This window comes from Podarcis melisellensis, assembly GCF_964234715.1.
Source record: "Podarcis melisellensis genome assembly, chromosome: 2".
Lineage (NCBI taxonomy): Eukaryota > Metazoa > Chordata > Lepidosauria > Squamata > Lacertidae > Podarcis > Podarcis melisellensis.
Genome location: NC_138529.1, coordinates 34,772,457 through 34,787,871, shown reverse-complemented (window position 1 = coordinate 34,787,871; position 15,415 = coordinate 34,772,457). Strand labels below are relative to the sequence as shown.

At 46.0% G+C, this 15,415-nt stretch overlaps 1 protein-coding gene across 3 annotated transcripts in view; it reads right to left on the bottom strand.

Moving 5' to 3' along the window:
* Positions 1-15,415, bottom strand: part of SPHK1 (sphingosine kinase 1) — a 44,578-nt gene that overhangs the window by 19,327 nt on the left and 9,836 nt on the right. For all 3 annotated transcript variants that reach the window (XM_081897773.1, XM_081897772.1, XM_081897774.1), the window contains exon 3: positions 12,799-13,434. In XM_081897773.1, coding sequence (XP_081753899.1) covers positions 12,799-13,434 — 636 coding nt within the window. The remainder of the gene's footprint in view (positions 1-12,798; positions 13,435-15,415) is intronic.

Sequence of the window (15,415 nt, the reverse complement as noted above, 5' to 3'; positions counted from 1 at the left end):
CTGGTGACAGTTGGAGTCTAACTACATCTGGAAAGCCATGGGTTAGCTATCCCTGGGGTAACCTATTGTTAGTCTTGACCATCTTAAATCCCATTGGTTCAAATAGATCTACTGCAAGATGACTAAGCCTAAATCCACTCTTTTATCAATAAATTTCATTGCTGGCTCAGCCATACTTTCGCCTGACCTGCATTTTGATCATATCGTGCACCGATTAATTCCCTTGACTCCGAGTTCTTCCGATTGTTCCACAGCTGTGCCTTGTGGAAATCTGACCTTACCTGCTGAATCAGGTCTTATCAGATGCATGGAAAATCTAGAGAGAGATTTTACTTAATGAACCTTCAATTCAGCAGGCAAGGTTTCACAAAGCACAGCCATAGACAACAAGAAAAGCTATCGGACCTGTGGGAATTAATTAATACACAAGACATGATCAAAATACAGGTCAAGCAAAAGTGTGGATGAGCCCTATGAGTATAGGCCTGTTGTGAACCATTACATGTGAAGTTTTGTGGCTGTCCCTCCCCCCATTTCAGAAGAGCAACACACACACATAATTTATGTCTCCCAATATATTTATTGACTTCTGTTGACACATTATCCGTCACAGACTATGATTCCTTCCCCACCTACCCTCCAACAGTCAATAGAAGAAAAATTAATGATTAAGAGGCATGCCAATTCTTCTTCCACTCTCACATCAACTCTAGGAGAAAAGGGCCATGTGAATATGGTGAGGACAGTGCCACAGAATGCCTGCTGATGCCCTTCAGTGTTTTCTGCCAATTATTGAGCAAGGGATGTACCACAGAGAAGAAGTATACAAAGATGTGGGCCCTTCAGAGGAAGACTGGATATGAGCTGGCAAACTACCAAGCAACCAACAACTTAGAGACAGGCTTGTTTCAAATGTCACGTTCCATTATTCCAAAACATGGACTGGTATCGCGTGGTGGACCCTCCTTCCACACTTGCCTGTTGATTTGCTCTTCCCTTTCCTGGTTTCCTCTGACCATTATTTAAACTATGGTTAGCACATTCCTTCCAGACCATAGGTTGAAGGCAATCCTGATTAGTACTGACCATGATTCATCCAATTTGGATAGCATGATAAACTAAAGTTAGAGAAACACGGATGGGAGAGGAGAGTTGACATTTGCAGGAGAGACAGGAAGAGCCTGCACCACATTCCTAATTCCCCAAATGAAAGTTTTAAAGGACCAGAATATGAACATCTGAACCAGGTCAGAATTTTCAAGCTCCTGGTTCCAAATCCCTGAGCAATTCCCCTTACCCAGGCACCCAAACAGCATACCTAGCCCCAAAACCAGAGTGCCTTGGCACTTTTATTTATAACATCCCTAAATAAAACAGAGCAATGTACTGATGATCTATAATAAATAGGATTTTCTAAAACTAGCAGCTTCACACTGAGCCATGGATTCATTTTGTAACCTTGGGATAAGCCTTTAGGTTTTTATGAATCCTCTGAAGACTTGGATCCAGGCACCCAGGTGCCCAATCAATTGTCTGGATACATTCAGAAAGTGAAGCTTGCATATTTTTAAAACCACAGAGCCCCATCTAGAAAATGAGGCACGCTGCAATTTTTTTTGCCAGATGTTTGTGCTATGGCCAGACAGCTGTGAATCAGCATGGAGTGATGCAAGAGACTTGCCAACTCGTGAGAGGCCGGCATTCTTGCTGTGTCATCTTTTCACATTTCACCCTTCCCATCACCCCAGAAGAGGAAGCTGGTGATTATTGCAAGTCATAGTGGCTTTTATAGCAGAATAGCCATAGGCTGTACAGATCTTGGACTATACTGTCTACGTGGCAAGTATCTCCGGAACAATAGTACCAGAGGGAACAACCCAAGTATTCTCTCTGCAGTGTTTCACTTTCTTCACCATTATGTTTCACAGCCCCACTCTACAGGGGTAGCGCAAGACATTTTGCTGCCTATGGCAAAGAATAGGATGTCACTCTAACTCCTTTCCATGTATAAAAGCCTGGCAGACTGAGTGGTCTTCCACTGCATCAGAGGCCAACAGGCTAGTTTAGGGGACATGGGATAAACAGTGTGGCGTGTACACAGAGCTCTGCCCTCCACTACCTCAGCTTGATCCCAGCCCCCTAGAATCTGCCACCTGAGGCAGCCTCCATACTCTACCTAATGGTAGAGCCAGGCAGCCCTGCACTGCTAGGAGCATGGAAGGATCCTGTCTGGGCATGCGCTTAGTATCGCTTGAAGCTTTGCCCTAGTTCACTCAAAACGTCTCTTTCTACATGCAAGCTGTCTTAATTATCCATGTGAAAGCATGCTTAGAGACAATATACAGTATGAATCGAGCAACTGTGGCTGCTTAATAATAGCAGTGACTCACTCAATCAATCAAGGCAACTGGATAAAGCAATGCTGTGTTTATGGGAGCTGCTGTATCCATGGTCACTCGGTCCATAAGTTATTCTGATACCTATACCTGAAGACACTTCTGTACAGAGCAAGACTGGTGCTTATTTGTAGTAGCATTACCATTAGGAAGCTCATTCAACAGATGTTGCTTATGCTATTGAAATAGCACTAGTCTGATGGCCTTGGGTGCCAGTCTTTAAAGGGATATTTCCCATGGGCCTAGTGTGTTGTCTTTAATTATGGAGTAATGAAATAAACTTCGGTTCTATTTTTGAAAGAAACTGTATGCTTGCAGCGATCCTATGACACTGTTCTTATCTCTCTGAACACACCAAAGGTGTAAACTCCTGGTATATATACTACTTGTCTATGCACAGGGCATCACACTGAATTATAACATGCATACGAGAGAGAGAGAGGGAGAGAGAGAGAGAGAGAGAGAGAGAGAGAGAGAGAGAGAGAGAGAGAGAGAGAGAGAAGGGAAACATTATGTGAAAAACTCCTTCAGACCCTTGCTACTTTATAATTCTGAACTGTTTTCTTTCCATCTTTTCTACATATTCCCTATCTGTAACACGGAAGCAATCTTATAAGGATGTTCATTCGTACAAAACACTCCTAAACAAGATTGGTGCTAAAAAAAATTCCCACACTGGAAGTGAAGGACTTTGATCATTCACAAAGTGCTTTGGCATGGATCTTGAGTAAACTCTGTTTACTGTATATCTTACTGATCTTCTGCCTATCGGTGTGAAAGGTACTGGGAATCATAAGCTGAGAGTCAACATGCCTTCCTCCCCCTGGCACACCTGCCCAGCCCTAGCCTCACCGTAAGGCTGCCCTGCCCAGCCCACCCAGGTAAGCTGCAGCAATGACACGGTGGGAAGGGCAGTGCCATCTTCCAACTCACCACTGGCTATGCACTAATGTGCAGAGTGGCATTAACTTCCTAGTTTTCTAGAGACCATTTCCTGCTCAAAATATCTGGAGTGCTATAAGCACACATGCACAGCTTCCCTGTAGCTCACGTGAGCCAGCACATGTAGCTTAGTAGAAATGCAAGCACTGTTGTGCACCACAATACACAAACTGCAAAGCAGTTCCCCACATGCCTTACAAGCAGATAATATTTGGGTCCCAAATTCTAGTTTTACAGCTTATTGGGGCTGTTGCAGTTGATGAAAGGCCTAATGCCCTAATCAGTGAAACAGGAATTTTTGGACATAGTCCAACGCACATGACATTGGACTTCAACCAAAGTACTCCTATCTAACCAGTTTCTACACTGTAGTTTGCCTGATGATCACAGAGGAAAAGTCTAATGTCCGCTTGTGCTCTGGACCCTTGCCCCTCTTGGCTGATAAAAACTAGCAAGGAAGAGATGGCTGGCTAGGCTAGGGAGGTGACTGGTGCCTCTTTACGAGAAGGGCTGGTCCCTGCCTGCTTGAAGGAGGGAGTGATAAGACCACTCCTTTAGAAGCACGTCCTGGATTCAGAAAATCTAATTACTGGCCAGCTGCCCTTCTTGGGCAAGGTTCTTTAACGGGTGGTTGTAGACCAGATCATAGAATCGTAGAGTTGGAAGAGACCCCAGGGGCCATACAGTCCAACCCCTTGCAATGCAGGAATCTCAACTAGATCACCCATGACTGATGGCCATTCAACCTCTGCTAAAAAACCTTCAAGGAAGGAGAGAGTCCACCACTTCTCATGGGAATCTGCTCCACTGTCAAACAGATGTTACTGTCAGAAAGTTCTTCCCAGTGATTAGTCAAAATCTCCTTTCTTGTAACTTGAATCCATTGGTTCAGATCCTAACCTCCAGAGAAGGAGAAAACAAACTTGCTCCATCCTTCATGTGACAGCCCTTTAGATATTTGAAGGTGGCTATTATATCTCCCAACTCCTTCAACTGTTCCTCATGTCTGTTTTGCCAGGAAAAACTGTTCCTCATCTCCCAGGCCTTTGGCTAATTAAACAATCTATGGCCTTTTAAACTGTTGGGGGAGTATTGTTTTTGTTTGTTTTTCTATGTTATGCATTTTTGTGTTTTCATATTGTGAACCACCCTGTGTTCCTCGGATGAAGGGTGAGATAAAAAAATTAATAAATAATAATAATCAAGCCGGCATAATGCCTACAGTACTCTTTTAGAGCTGCTAGATGCTGTGCCGGTTAACATACAGTCAAATTTAAGAACTGGGAAACTTGCTTGCTACTTTGTGACATTTTAGTTGGTCCTAATTAAGGTATCACCCTCTGATGACTTGGGGGGTTTGTTTATTTTTTAACCTAAGGGACCAGCTAAACCTGGTCCACATTTGAATGAAAGCATCAGGTTCTGGGGGACATTGCTAAATAAACTGGGAGGGGTTCATCAGGAAGACAATAAAGAGAAAAGTATTTGAAATTCAGTAAAAGAAGATTCTTACCAAGGGCAATATTTGGCTGGAACTGGGAGGAGGGCTCCTTTAAAGAAGTGAACACTTGCCTTTTAGCCTCGGGAATCAGTTTTACACAACACACACCCCAGCACAAGGCCAAGTGGGTGCTGACAGTGCCTCTTCAGAGGCAGTAATGTTAGCCTTTTTATTTTATTTTTAATCACTGCAACCAAGCATAAATTAATAACTGGCACATCTCACTGAATCTTAAATTAGCAGTTCAAAGATATATGCAGTAAGCCAAAGCCATATTGGATATAGCTCTGAAAGAAGAGAACATAGAATTAAAGTGTAAACAAACATGTGCCTTTGCAAGCTACCCAGTTTGAATTAAAATGCATTTGGCACAATCATGTTGGCTTACAAGTGGTACAACTCATAAAAGCAAGCCTATAAGCTGAGACATACGTACTTCAAGGCTTGCAGGAAATAACCATGACCTGTTTGTCACCCATTCTACCTTTGGCCAGGTCTAGGAATAAACTAGAAGTGACCTGTGAGGACACCATGAAGAGTTCCGGTCGGTGGCTTTGGCCCCATGCAAATTTCTTTGAATGATGGCACTGCATTCCGTCAAGCTACTATAGGCTGGCTGCCATGGCTGCCACACATCTACAAGTATCCAAATCTGTGTTCTCGTGCTAAATAACCTTGCACCATCTGATCTACGATGAACAGAAACGGTATGCGTTGACGTGTTCTTTGTGCTCTGAGGTTAGGGTGGCCCGCCTTCCCCTGTCGCCACTGCCCAGCTTGCCAGTAACACCAACTTCTGTAGGACTGCCTGATTTCCTTTCATCTTTTGTTCTTTGCTTCGAAGCAATTTTAAGAACATCTTGGAAGATTAGAGAGCTGGGCCCAGGGCCAGGAAGACACATGATGGAACACTTCTGTTCCAAAGTTTTCACAAGCAGGTTGGTAGAGCTTTTCAATAAGGGTGGGGGCGGATGCAGTAATAATGAAGGGTGCAAGAAGGTAAGATGCAACGTGTCTGCACTTTTCAGGAGCTATGTTCTGTAAGGCACTATCAGGGACCAGGAGTCTGATTCCTCTTCGTTGGGTGATGCAAGTGAAAAATCTGACCAGGAAGCAGGAAGGGGGCCCAGATCCACCCTGCTATCGGATGAACCTGCAGGGCTGGTCTCAACCCCCACCCCAAAAAGGAAGTGGAACTGCCATCCTCTGACTCAGAGAACTCCACTGCAACAGATCCAGGGCTGTTTTATTGAAGTGCGCTCTGTGATCCCATCCCAAGAGCAAGAGATGGTGTAGCAAATTACAAAACACAGGGACGCTCTTGATGTTTTGTGCCTGACCTACAGCTTTCAGAGAGAGCAGAAGGCTTCAAAAGAAGGGAATTCCATTCTGCGTAGGGCTCCAGAGTTCTAGGATGTCCATTAATCTTTTAAAAATCCTGGCTATGTCTAAAGTAGGGAGTGGGGACACTCTGCCTGCACTTAGATGACTCTCTCCACACCAATTCCATTTACACAAATGCAAACCTATGGGGATTGTTGGCCTGGTTAATTCTGTCACAGCCACTCGCCTGTTTTTGAGAAGCACCCAGAAGGGTTTCAGACCAAAACGCAGAGAAGTTGGGACAGAAGAGAAAGTGCAAATCACTTTTGGAGGAGCAGGTGGGGCAGGGGAGAACATATGCTACTACAGATAAGATTAAATCTGCCTGGGACAGGAAGGTTTCTGGAGGCCTTAGATAGACAAGCTGCTAAACAGCGGGGGGGGGGGGGTCAGAAGCTCCTTATAGGCCAAGTCTCCATTTCTCTCTAGGCAAAATGACCAAACCAAGAAGAAGCGTCTTCTGGCTATCTCTCCCCGCCACTTCTCCTCATCTGTCAGTTCACGAACTGGATTACAAAGCAACATTCTGGCCACAGAGTCAGCTGCCATCGCTCCCCGTGTCACTCTCTCTTAGCATCCCCCACCAGGAGATCTCTCACAGAGAGAGGAGCTGTGTGGTATAATTGCTCTACTTTCCCTCCTGCCTAGGACGCAGAGGGAGAACAGAAATTGTATAGGAGGAATCCTTTTCACTCTCCAAGGCGAAGTGTGTTGCTGCTCCCACCTCCTGTGCATTTAGCGCTAATGATGGGGGGGGGTGCTGAGTCACCACATGGAAGACCCAGCCAGACGTGCTGCTCAAAGCGGTCACGTGGTTTCCAAATTCCTCCGGGCCAGCTCTGCAACATGCACTGATGTCACATGGGAGATCCATGGATGACTAGTTGTGCCGATGAATAGGAGCTCTGGCTAACATATTTATCTCTGACTAACATATTCAACACAGGATTTAACTAGAGTGAAAAACTTGATCCTGAGAATTCAAAAGGCACTGAATTAATTTGGCTTCAAGAGAGGGGACAGTCAACATTTCCTACAATTAGACCTTTTAAAAAAAGTATGTATGGCTTTATGTGCATGCATACACACAGGGTAGTATATTGGGGTTGCAGTGCAGGGGTCTGGTCTCCCCTAGATCTGCAATGTGTTAGTCAATCAGGATTAAAACCTTTCAGTTTACTAAAGTAGTGCTCCCTTACTGATTGTGAAACAGGTGTTTTCTTAAATAAGCCGTGTAACTTTTCCCACCTTTGCAGGTGCAGGCCTAAGAAAAAGACTGAGCTGGTCCACACAATCCATGTGATTTTTTGCAGAACGGTGGGTGATCAGAAGATTATATGTTCCTGCTTGTGAGTCACGTTACACAGAATGATTATCTTATCAGAGCACCCTCCTGCCTCCAGACAAAGAGTCCATTTATATTCTTCTGAAACAGCCAACAAGGGGCTTGCTAAATGTTACCCAGGCCAAATGGCAGCTGCTTTTTACAGGAGCAGATTCCATAAAGCTAGGAAGATGGTCAAACGACCCAGCCTCATAGACCTGGACCCAACCTCTGATCATGTGGGTTCTGGCTATGAGATTATCATTATTATTATTATTTTATTATGGAGGTTAATATTTTCATTTGTGAATTGCTTCCCATGAGGTATGCAGAAGCAACTTAGAAGGCAACATACAAAAATAGTGGTGTATGTTAAAATAGTTAAAAGAACTGCATATACAAAATCTCTCTCTCTCTCTCTCTCTCTCTCTCTGTGTGTGTGTGTGTGTGTGTGTGTGTGAGAGAGAGAGAGAGAGAGAGAGAGAGAGAGAGAGAGAGAGAGATTAAAAGCAGTTTAAAACAACATCAGGTACAGAAAACCAACAAAAATCCAAGACAGAGATAATCCAACTGAGATAAAGATTTTAGAAGGCACCACACTGGAAGGGATCATTTGAGAACTAACGTGGCTTAGGCTGGTTAGGGTATTGGACAAGGACTGGTGAGACATTGGTTCAAAGCCTTGCTCAGCAAGGAAGTTCACTGAGAAACTGTCAGAAATGCCAACAGAACTAGCATTCCGAGATACACCCATCTTCCATCCTGACTGCTGCCACACATAGCCCCTAAACGATCCAGTGTTGTATAGAGCCTGCAAGATAAACTCAAGTCTGTTTTCTCTGGTATCAGGTCACCAACCTGGCTCATGGGGCGGGGGCTATGGATAGAGCAGTTTTAGTTAAGGCGGGGGGTGGGAGGCTTGTACAGTGGGACCTCGGGTTACATACGCTTCAGGTTACAGACTCCGTTAACCCAGAAATAGTGCTTCAGGTTAAGAACTTTGCTTCAGGATGAGAACAGAAATTGTGCCCCGGCAGCGTGGCAGCAGCCGGAGGCCCCATTAGCTAAAGTGGTGCTTCAGGTTAAGAACAGTTTCAGGTTAAGTACGGGCCTCCGGAACGAATTAAGTACTTAACCTGAGGTACCACTGTATGTGGGCATCAGAGCGCAGTTTTACATGGGCCTAGCCCACACCTTGCCAGAACTGACTAAGCCTGTTCACTTTATTGGGCGAAGAGGCAGGACAGCTACTGGGAGGCATGATTGGGAAGGAGTTCTGGGACTGGACTTGTGGATTTCTCCAAGAATGCTTCTCTCTTTCCTGCCCCACACCATCATTCAAGTACTGACACATGGTGAGGTCTGGTCAAGCTGTGGAGAAGTTGGCAATCCCTGGAATAGTCTCATAACTGAATAGCAGCAATGACATGTTTATGGAGTTGTTGTAGTCAGGGAAATAGCCCAGGGTAGCTCTGTGCTTTTAACTGCCTCCTGGCTAACTTTGGCCAACTTTGTGATGTGCAGCATTCCAGTTCTTTTTTCTAAGCCGGAGTTTTCGAAGGGGGAAATAAAGGAGCTAGCATTAGACTAATACTAGCTCCTTTATTGTACTGAATGTACTGCGAGATGTAATGAATATACTACAAGAAATGGATTTGCCAAGACAGCTGACAACAACAAAAATAGCCATTGTTACAACCTTAAGAGCAATAATGGTCTTGGGAAATAAATTCAACTGATTTCTGGGAAAGTATGTTTCAACCGGCTTTTGAGATGACTCAGATCACCAAACAAGTTCCACTTTTATTATTCAACAGGCTGGACAACGATGCAGAAAAATAGCAAAGAGCAAATCAGTGTGAGTAACCTAGGGATGAAATGGTAACAATAGTTCTCAAGTGAGCGTGGCTTCCCATGGGGCACCATAGTCTTATCCCACTGCTTCCCCTGGTCAAGGAGGTTTCCTAAACAATATAAAAACCTGCAAAACCTCTGACCCTTGCAGAGACCCAATATGAAGCTCTTAAGTAAACCAATATGAAGTTGTTTTGCACACAACTGAACATTCCTGTATCTAGCCACAACCAGCTCTTGGTGTTCACGTGGATTTTAAAAAATAATTACTTAGGGTGTGCGTGGAAATGAATTGTCACTTGAGAGCGTGGCACAACAACGTTGGGAGAGGCACCCATCACCTTGTTAACATGCACACGGGATACTCAGGCTTGCCTTGTCAAACTGGTTTGCAGCCGGGAGTCAGCACAACCTATTGCACAGGCAGAAACTAAGAGGATTTGGGAGTTTAGTGTTGACTGTTGAGAAACACGCCTCTCTGAAACATTGATTGCAGCACACAGTCCTGTGCTGCAGACCATCTAGCTATTTGCTCAGTGGTACCAGGGACACTTCTGCTAAGATGCACAGCACATATGTCCCTTTCCTCTCTCTGATAAAGACTTAGTCCTCCAGCTTTCATCCACAGTTCATTCATTTTCACAGAGACTCAGCAGCACACTTGGCCTTGTGGTTTTCACCAAACATTTAGCAAGATGAGCTAGGAGATTTCCATCTCCTTTCCCACGCTGTGAAGTGTTTGACACCAGCTCTTTCAACATGTTTCTGTAAGGTTCTGTATCTTCTAGCAGGAAGGTAAATATTCCTATGTGACTTTGCTTTTGAAATACGGGGCTTTAATTTGGGTTCTACATGCAACTGCCTTTCCCTCATGAGGCCTAGAAACAAAGCTGAACATCTTTTATCACAATTTTTGCTATATGGAGAATTTAAGTTGACAACTTTGCTGATAAACTTTGCTGAGGTGACAACTTTGCTGATAAAAAAATATCAGGGTGACATAACCAGTTGGTTTTCCATAATGATCTGTGCAACTAGATTTGGAACACAGGTGCAAATATTGTGCAAGAAGAAATAGGAAATGCCATGGAAGACGCTGAAACTTCAAAAATGTACCTGGCTGCTCTTGGGAACCAGAGACCAGACAGATAGGCTTAAGGCCGATCCAGCAATTCACTTATGTTCTTTAAAAAGCACAAGAAAATTTTTTGTTATCACCTTCTGCAACTGCAGTCCATACACAATTTGTTGCAGAGCAATACTAGACTACTTCCACAGTGGCTATATCAGAAAAACTCTTGTGGGGAAGGCTGGAGGAACTGAGCTTTGCTCCACAAGTTTGTTTTCTGAAAGAGCAATAATAGTGTATAGACAACTTTCCACTTATGTGGGAGTTACGTTCTGCAGATTGTGCATAAAGCCAACATTGCATATAGTCAAAACCCACCCCCTTTTATTTATTTATACTTTTTGCCAAGTGCATAAAGCTGAATGATCACAAGTTAAATTGGTGTAAGTTGTGAGTTACCTGAACTTGTTTTTAATGGAATGAACTTTCAGATAATTGTAATTTTAATCAGTGCTATTTCAATTTGCAGTTGATGATTAAATTATAATCAAGTAGCTGCAAGGACCCAGCAATGGTGAAGGAGGCAAGCTACTGGTCAGAGTGCTCCTCACTCCTACCCCTTTTGTGCTGCCTCTGGCGGTCAGGTCAGTTCAGCAGGCCTATGGCAGAGGTAAAGCCTCTGTGGTTTGCAGGTTTGAGAGTTAAGCTTCTAAAGCAGGGGTGACTAACCCCCGTTTCAGGGGTTTGATCACACAGACCCAGCAAGCAAATATTTCTGGCCCACAAGATCCTACTAATTTTGGTGGTGGCGGCCAATTTTTTACTTTAAAAATTATTATTTAGTAGACACACCCCTGGAAGGTAATCCCCTCTGCTCAACTGAGCTCAACCTGCTAATGGGGATGCAAATCACCTTCTCATACCCATCTGATTGATTGATTGATTGATTGATTGATCAATCAGTCAGTCAGTGAGTGTGGAGCCACAATAACTCCCTCCTCAGCTGATCTGCTCAGACAAGCTGGAGGAGGAAGCTGTGTATGTCCTCTGAGCATTTGTGTGTGAGAGAATTTTAAAGAGCCTTACAATGAGACCAACATTCATTTGCATTTATTTCTAACCCATCTAACTCTAACATAGAATGGCTAACCTGTTGCCCTCCAGACGCTGCCGGACTCCAACCCCCATCAGCCAGCATGGTCAATGGTCAAGATGATGGGAGTTGTAGTTCAGCAACATAAGGAGGACCACAGGTTCTTCTTCCCTGGTGTAACCCTAGGCTAAGTTCAACTGCGAAGTGCAGTGTTGGTGAGAACTAGTCAAGCACCACTGTCATTATGTCTCGGAGGCATCTATACACATAAATTAACATATGCAAACTTAATACAGATTTGAGTGATAGGCCGGCGCTCATGCACCTAGCAATGTACCCGAGTAGACATGGAATCCTAGGCAGGTTTACAGAAATAAGCCCCACTAAATCCAATGGTTTACTCCCCAGTAATTGTGTTAAGGTTTGCAGCTCGAGTCTCATTTAATTCCATGAGCTTTTTGCTTCTGAGTAAGCAAGTAAAAAGCCATGCTACACAGCCCACGCTTCGCATGTTACAAATTTCCTGTATGAAAGGCATTTAAGTTATGCACAGGAATGAATCTACAATGTGTGAGTCTACTCTCGCAAACTGACTTGCAGACCTGTGTTCATTTTGATGCATGTACAATATGCTGGCATAAACTGGTGACTGTTTCCCAAAGTGCATGTGCACCCACCCACCACTAAATGCACATAGGAGCAATTGTTACACAAGGCAACCGGAATAGCGACTGCACTAGTTAATTCCTACAAATAAACACTTTCCTGCAAGTAATTACTTTCTGAGTAGGAGCTTCACAAAAATAAAATGCCCCTCTCAGGGGGAACTATGCCTGTTTCAGGCATTTGTGGCTCACATGGTAAAGGTAAAGGAGAGTTTGGGGTTTTTATTTTTAACCATTTTATAGTGGAAAGCGATTTACAACATAGGGAAAAGACAAGCCGCTGCTATGCCCATTTCACCAGACTGAAAACTGAGGACCAGGCGGGGGAGGGGTTCCTCCTCGGGGTCACAGAGCAAGGGAGCACAAGGGTCATCTAGTCCAACCCGCCTACAATGCAGGAATCCTGGGTGGGATCGAACCACAAAGCTCGAAGTGGGGCTTGCTTCCGAGTAAACATACACCTCCTGGAGCGCAGGTGAAACTGGAGCCCGCGCTTGCCAGCTCGGTCCCCCCCCCTCCCTCCATCCCGCGATAGAGACGCCTCTACTTTCCGGGCGGGGCACTCGCTCACCTTGTAGGCTGAGGGTGGACGGCGTGGACAGCTCCATGATCTTCCGAGCCCAGGTCTCGGCGATGCTCCGGTTCTCTTCGGCTTCCTGGGACTCCAAGACGCGGAAAGTCTTGGCCACCCTGTGGCGGGACTCCCCGGACACCCACCAGCCCTTCTTGAAGGGGTAGCAGAAGACGGTGAAGTAGGCGGCCGCCGGCTCCCGAGCGCCTTTCCTCTGGAAAGCGTAGCAGCCGATGCAGTCCGAGAGGCTGAGCGCCGTGATGGAGCCGCTGGGCTCGGACGTGTCCAGCCGGCGGAGCAGCAGCTCGGCGCTGCTGGTGAGGCTCAGGGCGCAGCTCGACTTGGGCGCCGCCGCCGGGGCCAGCGAGAAGATCCCCGAGAGCACAACTTCGCGGGAAGGCCCGCTGCTGCTGCTGCGCAAGGTCTCCCCGGAGTCCGACAAGCCTCGCTCCATCGCCGCAGCCTCATGGAGAGGGGACGACCCGGCGCGTGCGGAGGGCGCTGCTGCTGCTGCTGCTGCTCCGGGAGCCCGGGCGTTGCAACCCTTCGCTGCCTGGCTTATCAATGAGCGGCGGAGGGCTGGCTTCCACACGGGCGCTCGGGCGCGCTGCTCTCTGCTGCCGCCCGGCGGCGACTCTGCGGAACGACACCAACTTCAAGTTCATTCATAAAAGCTCCAAACGCGCAATAATCAAAGAAAGTTGCTAAGCGAGGACATTCGCCCCCCCCCCCCCCAAGAACTTGCCCTTCCAAGCTGCGGCTCGGGAACCTCAAGGAACCGGCCTAAGCACGTGCTTGCTCAAAACTCAGCCCCGTGGGAATTAATCCGTAACAAGCCCCACCCCTTCTCTTTTGTCCCGGGACACCCAAGTCCTACGCCTCCTCCGGGTTAAGAGGTTAGGCAACAGCAAGCCCTATGTAGGGGCGCGGGGCGGGTCCTCCAAAGCAAATAATTTTTTATTTTTTTTACGGGAACAGGAATCCAAGGGCCAAATGGGGATTGCTTCCACCTGCGCTTTTTATTTCTTAAGCGGTGCCTCCATTGACAGGCACCGACTTTGCCCCATAAGAAAGCTCTGCCCACGGTAACAAGCACCAGCGTTTCTTACTGTGCCACGTGAGAGGTAGTGCTCATGTCCTACAAACACTTGGGTGAATAGGGCTGGTATCCTTTTTTCTGGATGGGCTGTTGTATCTTTAACTTCCAGGTGGAGTATTTCCCTGGCCTGGAGATGCAGTGTTGAGAAAATAATAATAGATTTTTATTTGTACCCTGCTCTCCCCTACCAGAGCCAGGCTCAGGGCAGCTAACATCATAAAACTAACACAGTATACAAAGAACATACGAACGTAAAAACAGGCAATCAATTAATTAAAATACATCTTAAAATTAGTTCAGAGCAAATTAAAATCTGGACAGATGGCAGTCCACCGGTAAAACTGAGAGTGGTTAATATTCTCCGGGGCCAACTGTTACCTCTTTAATGCTTCTATAATGCTTGTTCTTATACAGAAAGAAAAGAATCAGACTGAACCCCGACCAAAGGCCTGGCAGAACAGCTCCATCTTGCAGGCCCTGCAGAAAGATGTCAAATCCCGCAGGGCCCCAGTCTCTTGTGAAAGAGCCTTCCACCAGGCTGGGGCCAGGGCCATTCTAATCTCCGGGGCCTGGGATCTTCAGGGTGTTATTATTTGCAGACCTGAAGTTTCAGTGCTGGATTTCTGCCTGCCTGGAAGCTGTTTAAGGGCAAAGGGGGGCTCTCCCTGCTTGATCCCTTGCACAGTTAAAATGGGAGGCAAGTCTCACTGAGCTGAATGGCCCTGAGGCCCTTTGAGCAATGTGGGGGCTCCCACAGAAGCCCCACTACCTGCAAAATCTCCCACCCTCTGATGGCCTGGCCTCTGTTGGCATGGCAGCGGCACACCCATGGAAGAGGTGAAACCTTTGCGCAGAATCAGCCATGGGACGCAAAGAGCAACCTAATGCTTCACTGGGTTTGGCTCCAGATTCCTTTCCCACCTTGTGCCAAGCACAACCTATAACATTATGTCCTTACCTAACCTTGCAGCATGGCCAGGTATGGCTGAGAGATAAGTGTCCAAAGGACACCTGTGAAGGCAGTGATGTGGCAGTGGCAGACAGCAGGCCTCCCAACAGCGACATTACTGCAAATTACCAGGACAGGATAGAGCAGAGTGGAAGTGAGACCAGGGCTGTGCAGGAGCACCAACAGGATTGGAACTCGCAGCTCCACTCAACCCCAGAAAGCAGCATTGATGTCACTGTTGGGGGAGCACAGTGTGGCACTGCCCTAGCCAGCCCTGCAGAATAGGACCAGTTTGTAAAAAGTGGCAGGCAATGATAACACTCAGAAAAAGGAAGTTAGACCCACTGAGATTAATGGGACTCAGTCCTTAGCAAACATGCCTGCAGTTGTAAGCAACCATGGAGCTTTATTAGCCACGTTTATTCAGAAACTGATCTTGTCAGGTGCCTTGGGGAGCCCCTTGAGGGCCAAAAGTTTGGGCAGAACTGATTTTATATATACCTACTTATAATATATGTTTCTGTGTTAGAATTTTGTAGTGTGACAAGCAGCTCCTGATATTTTTTTTT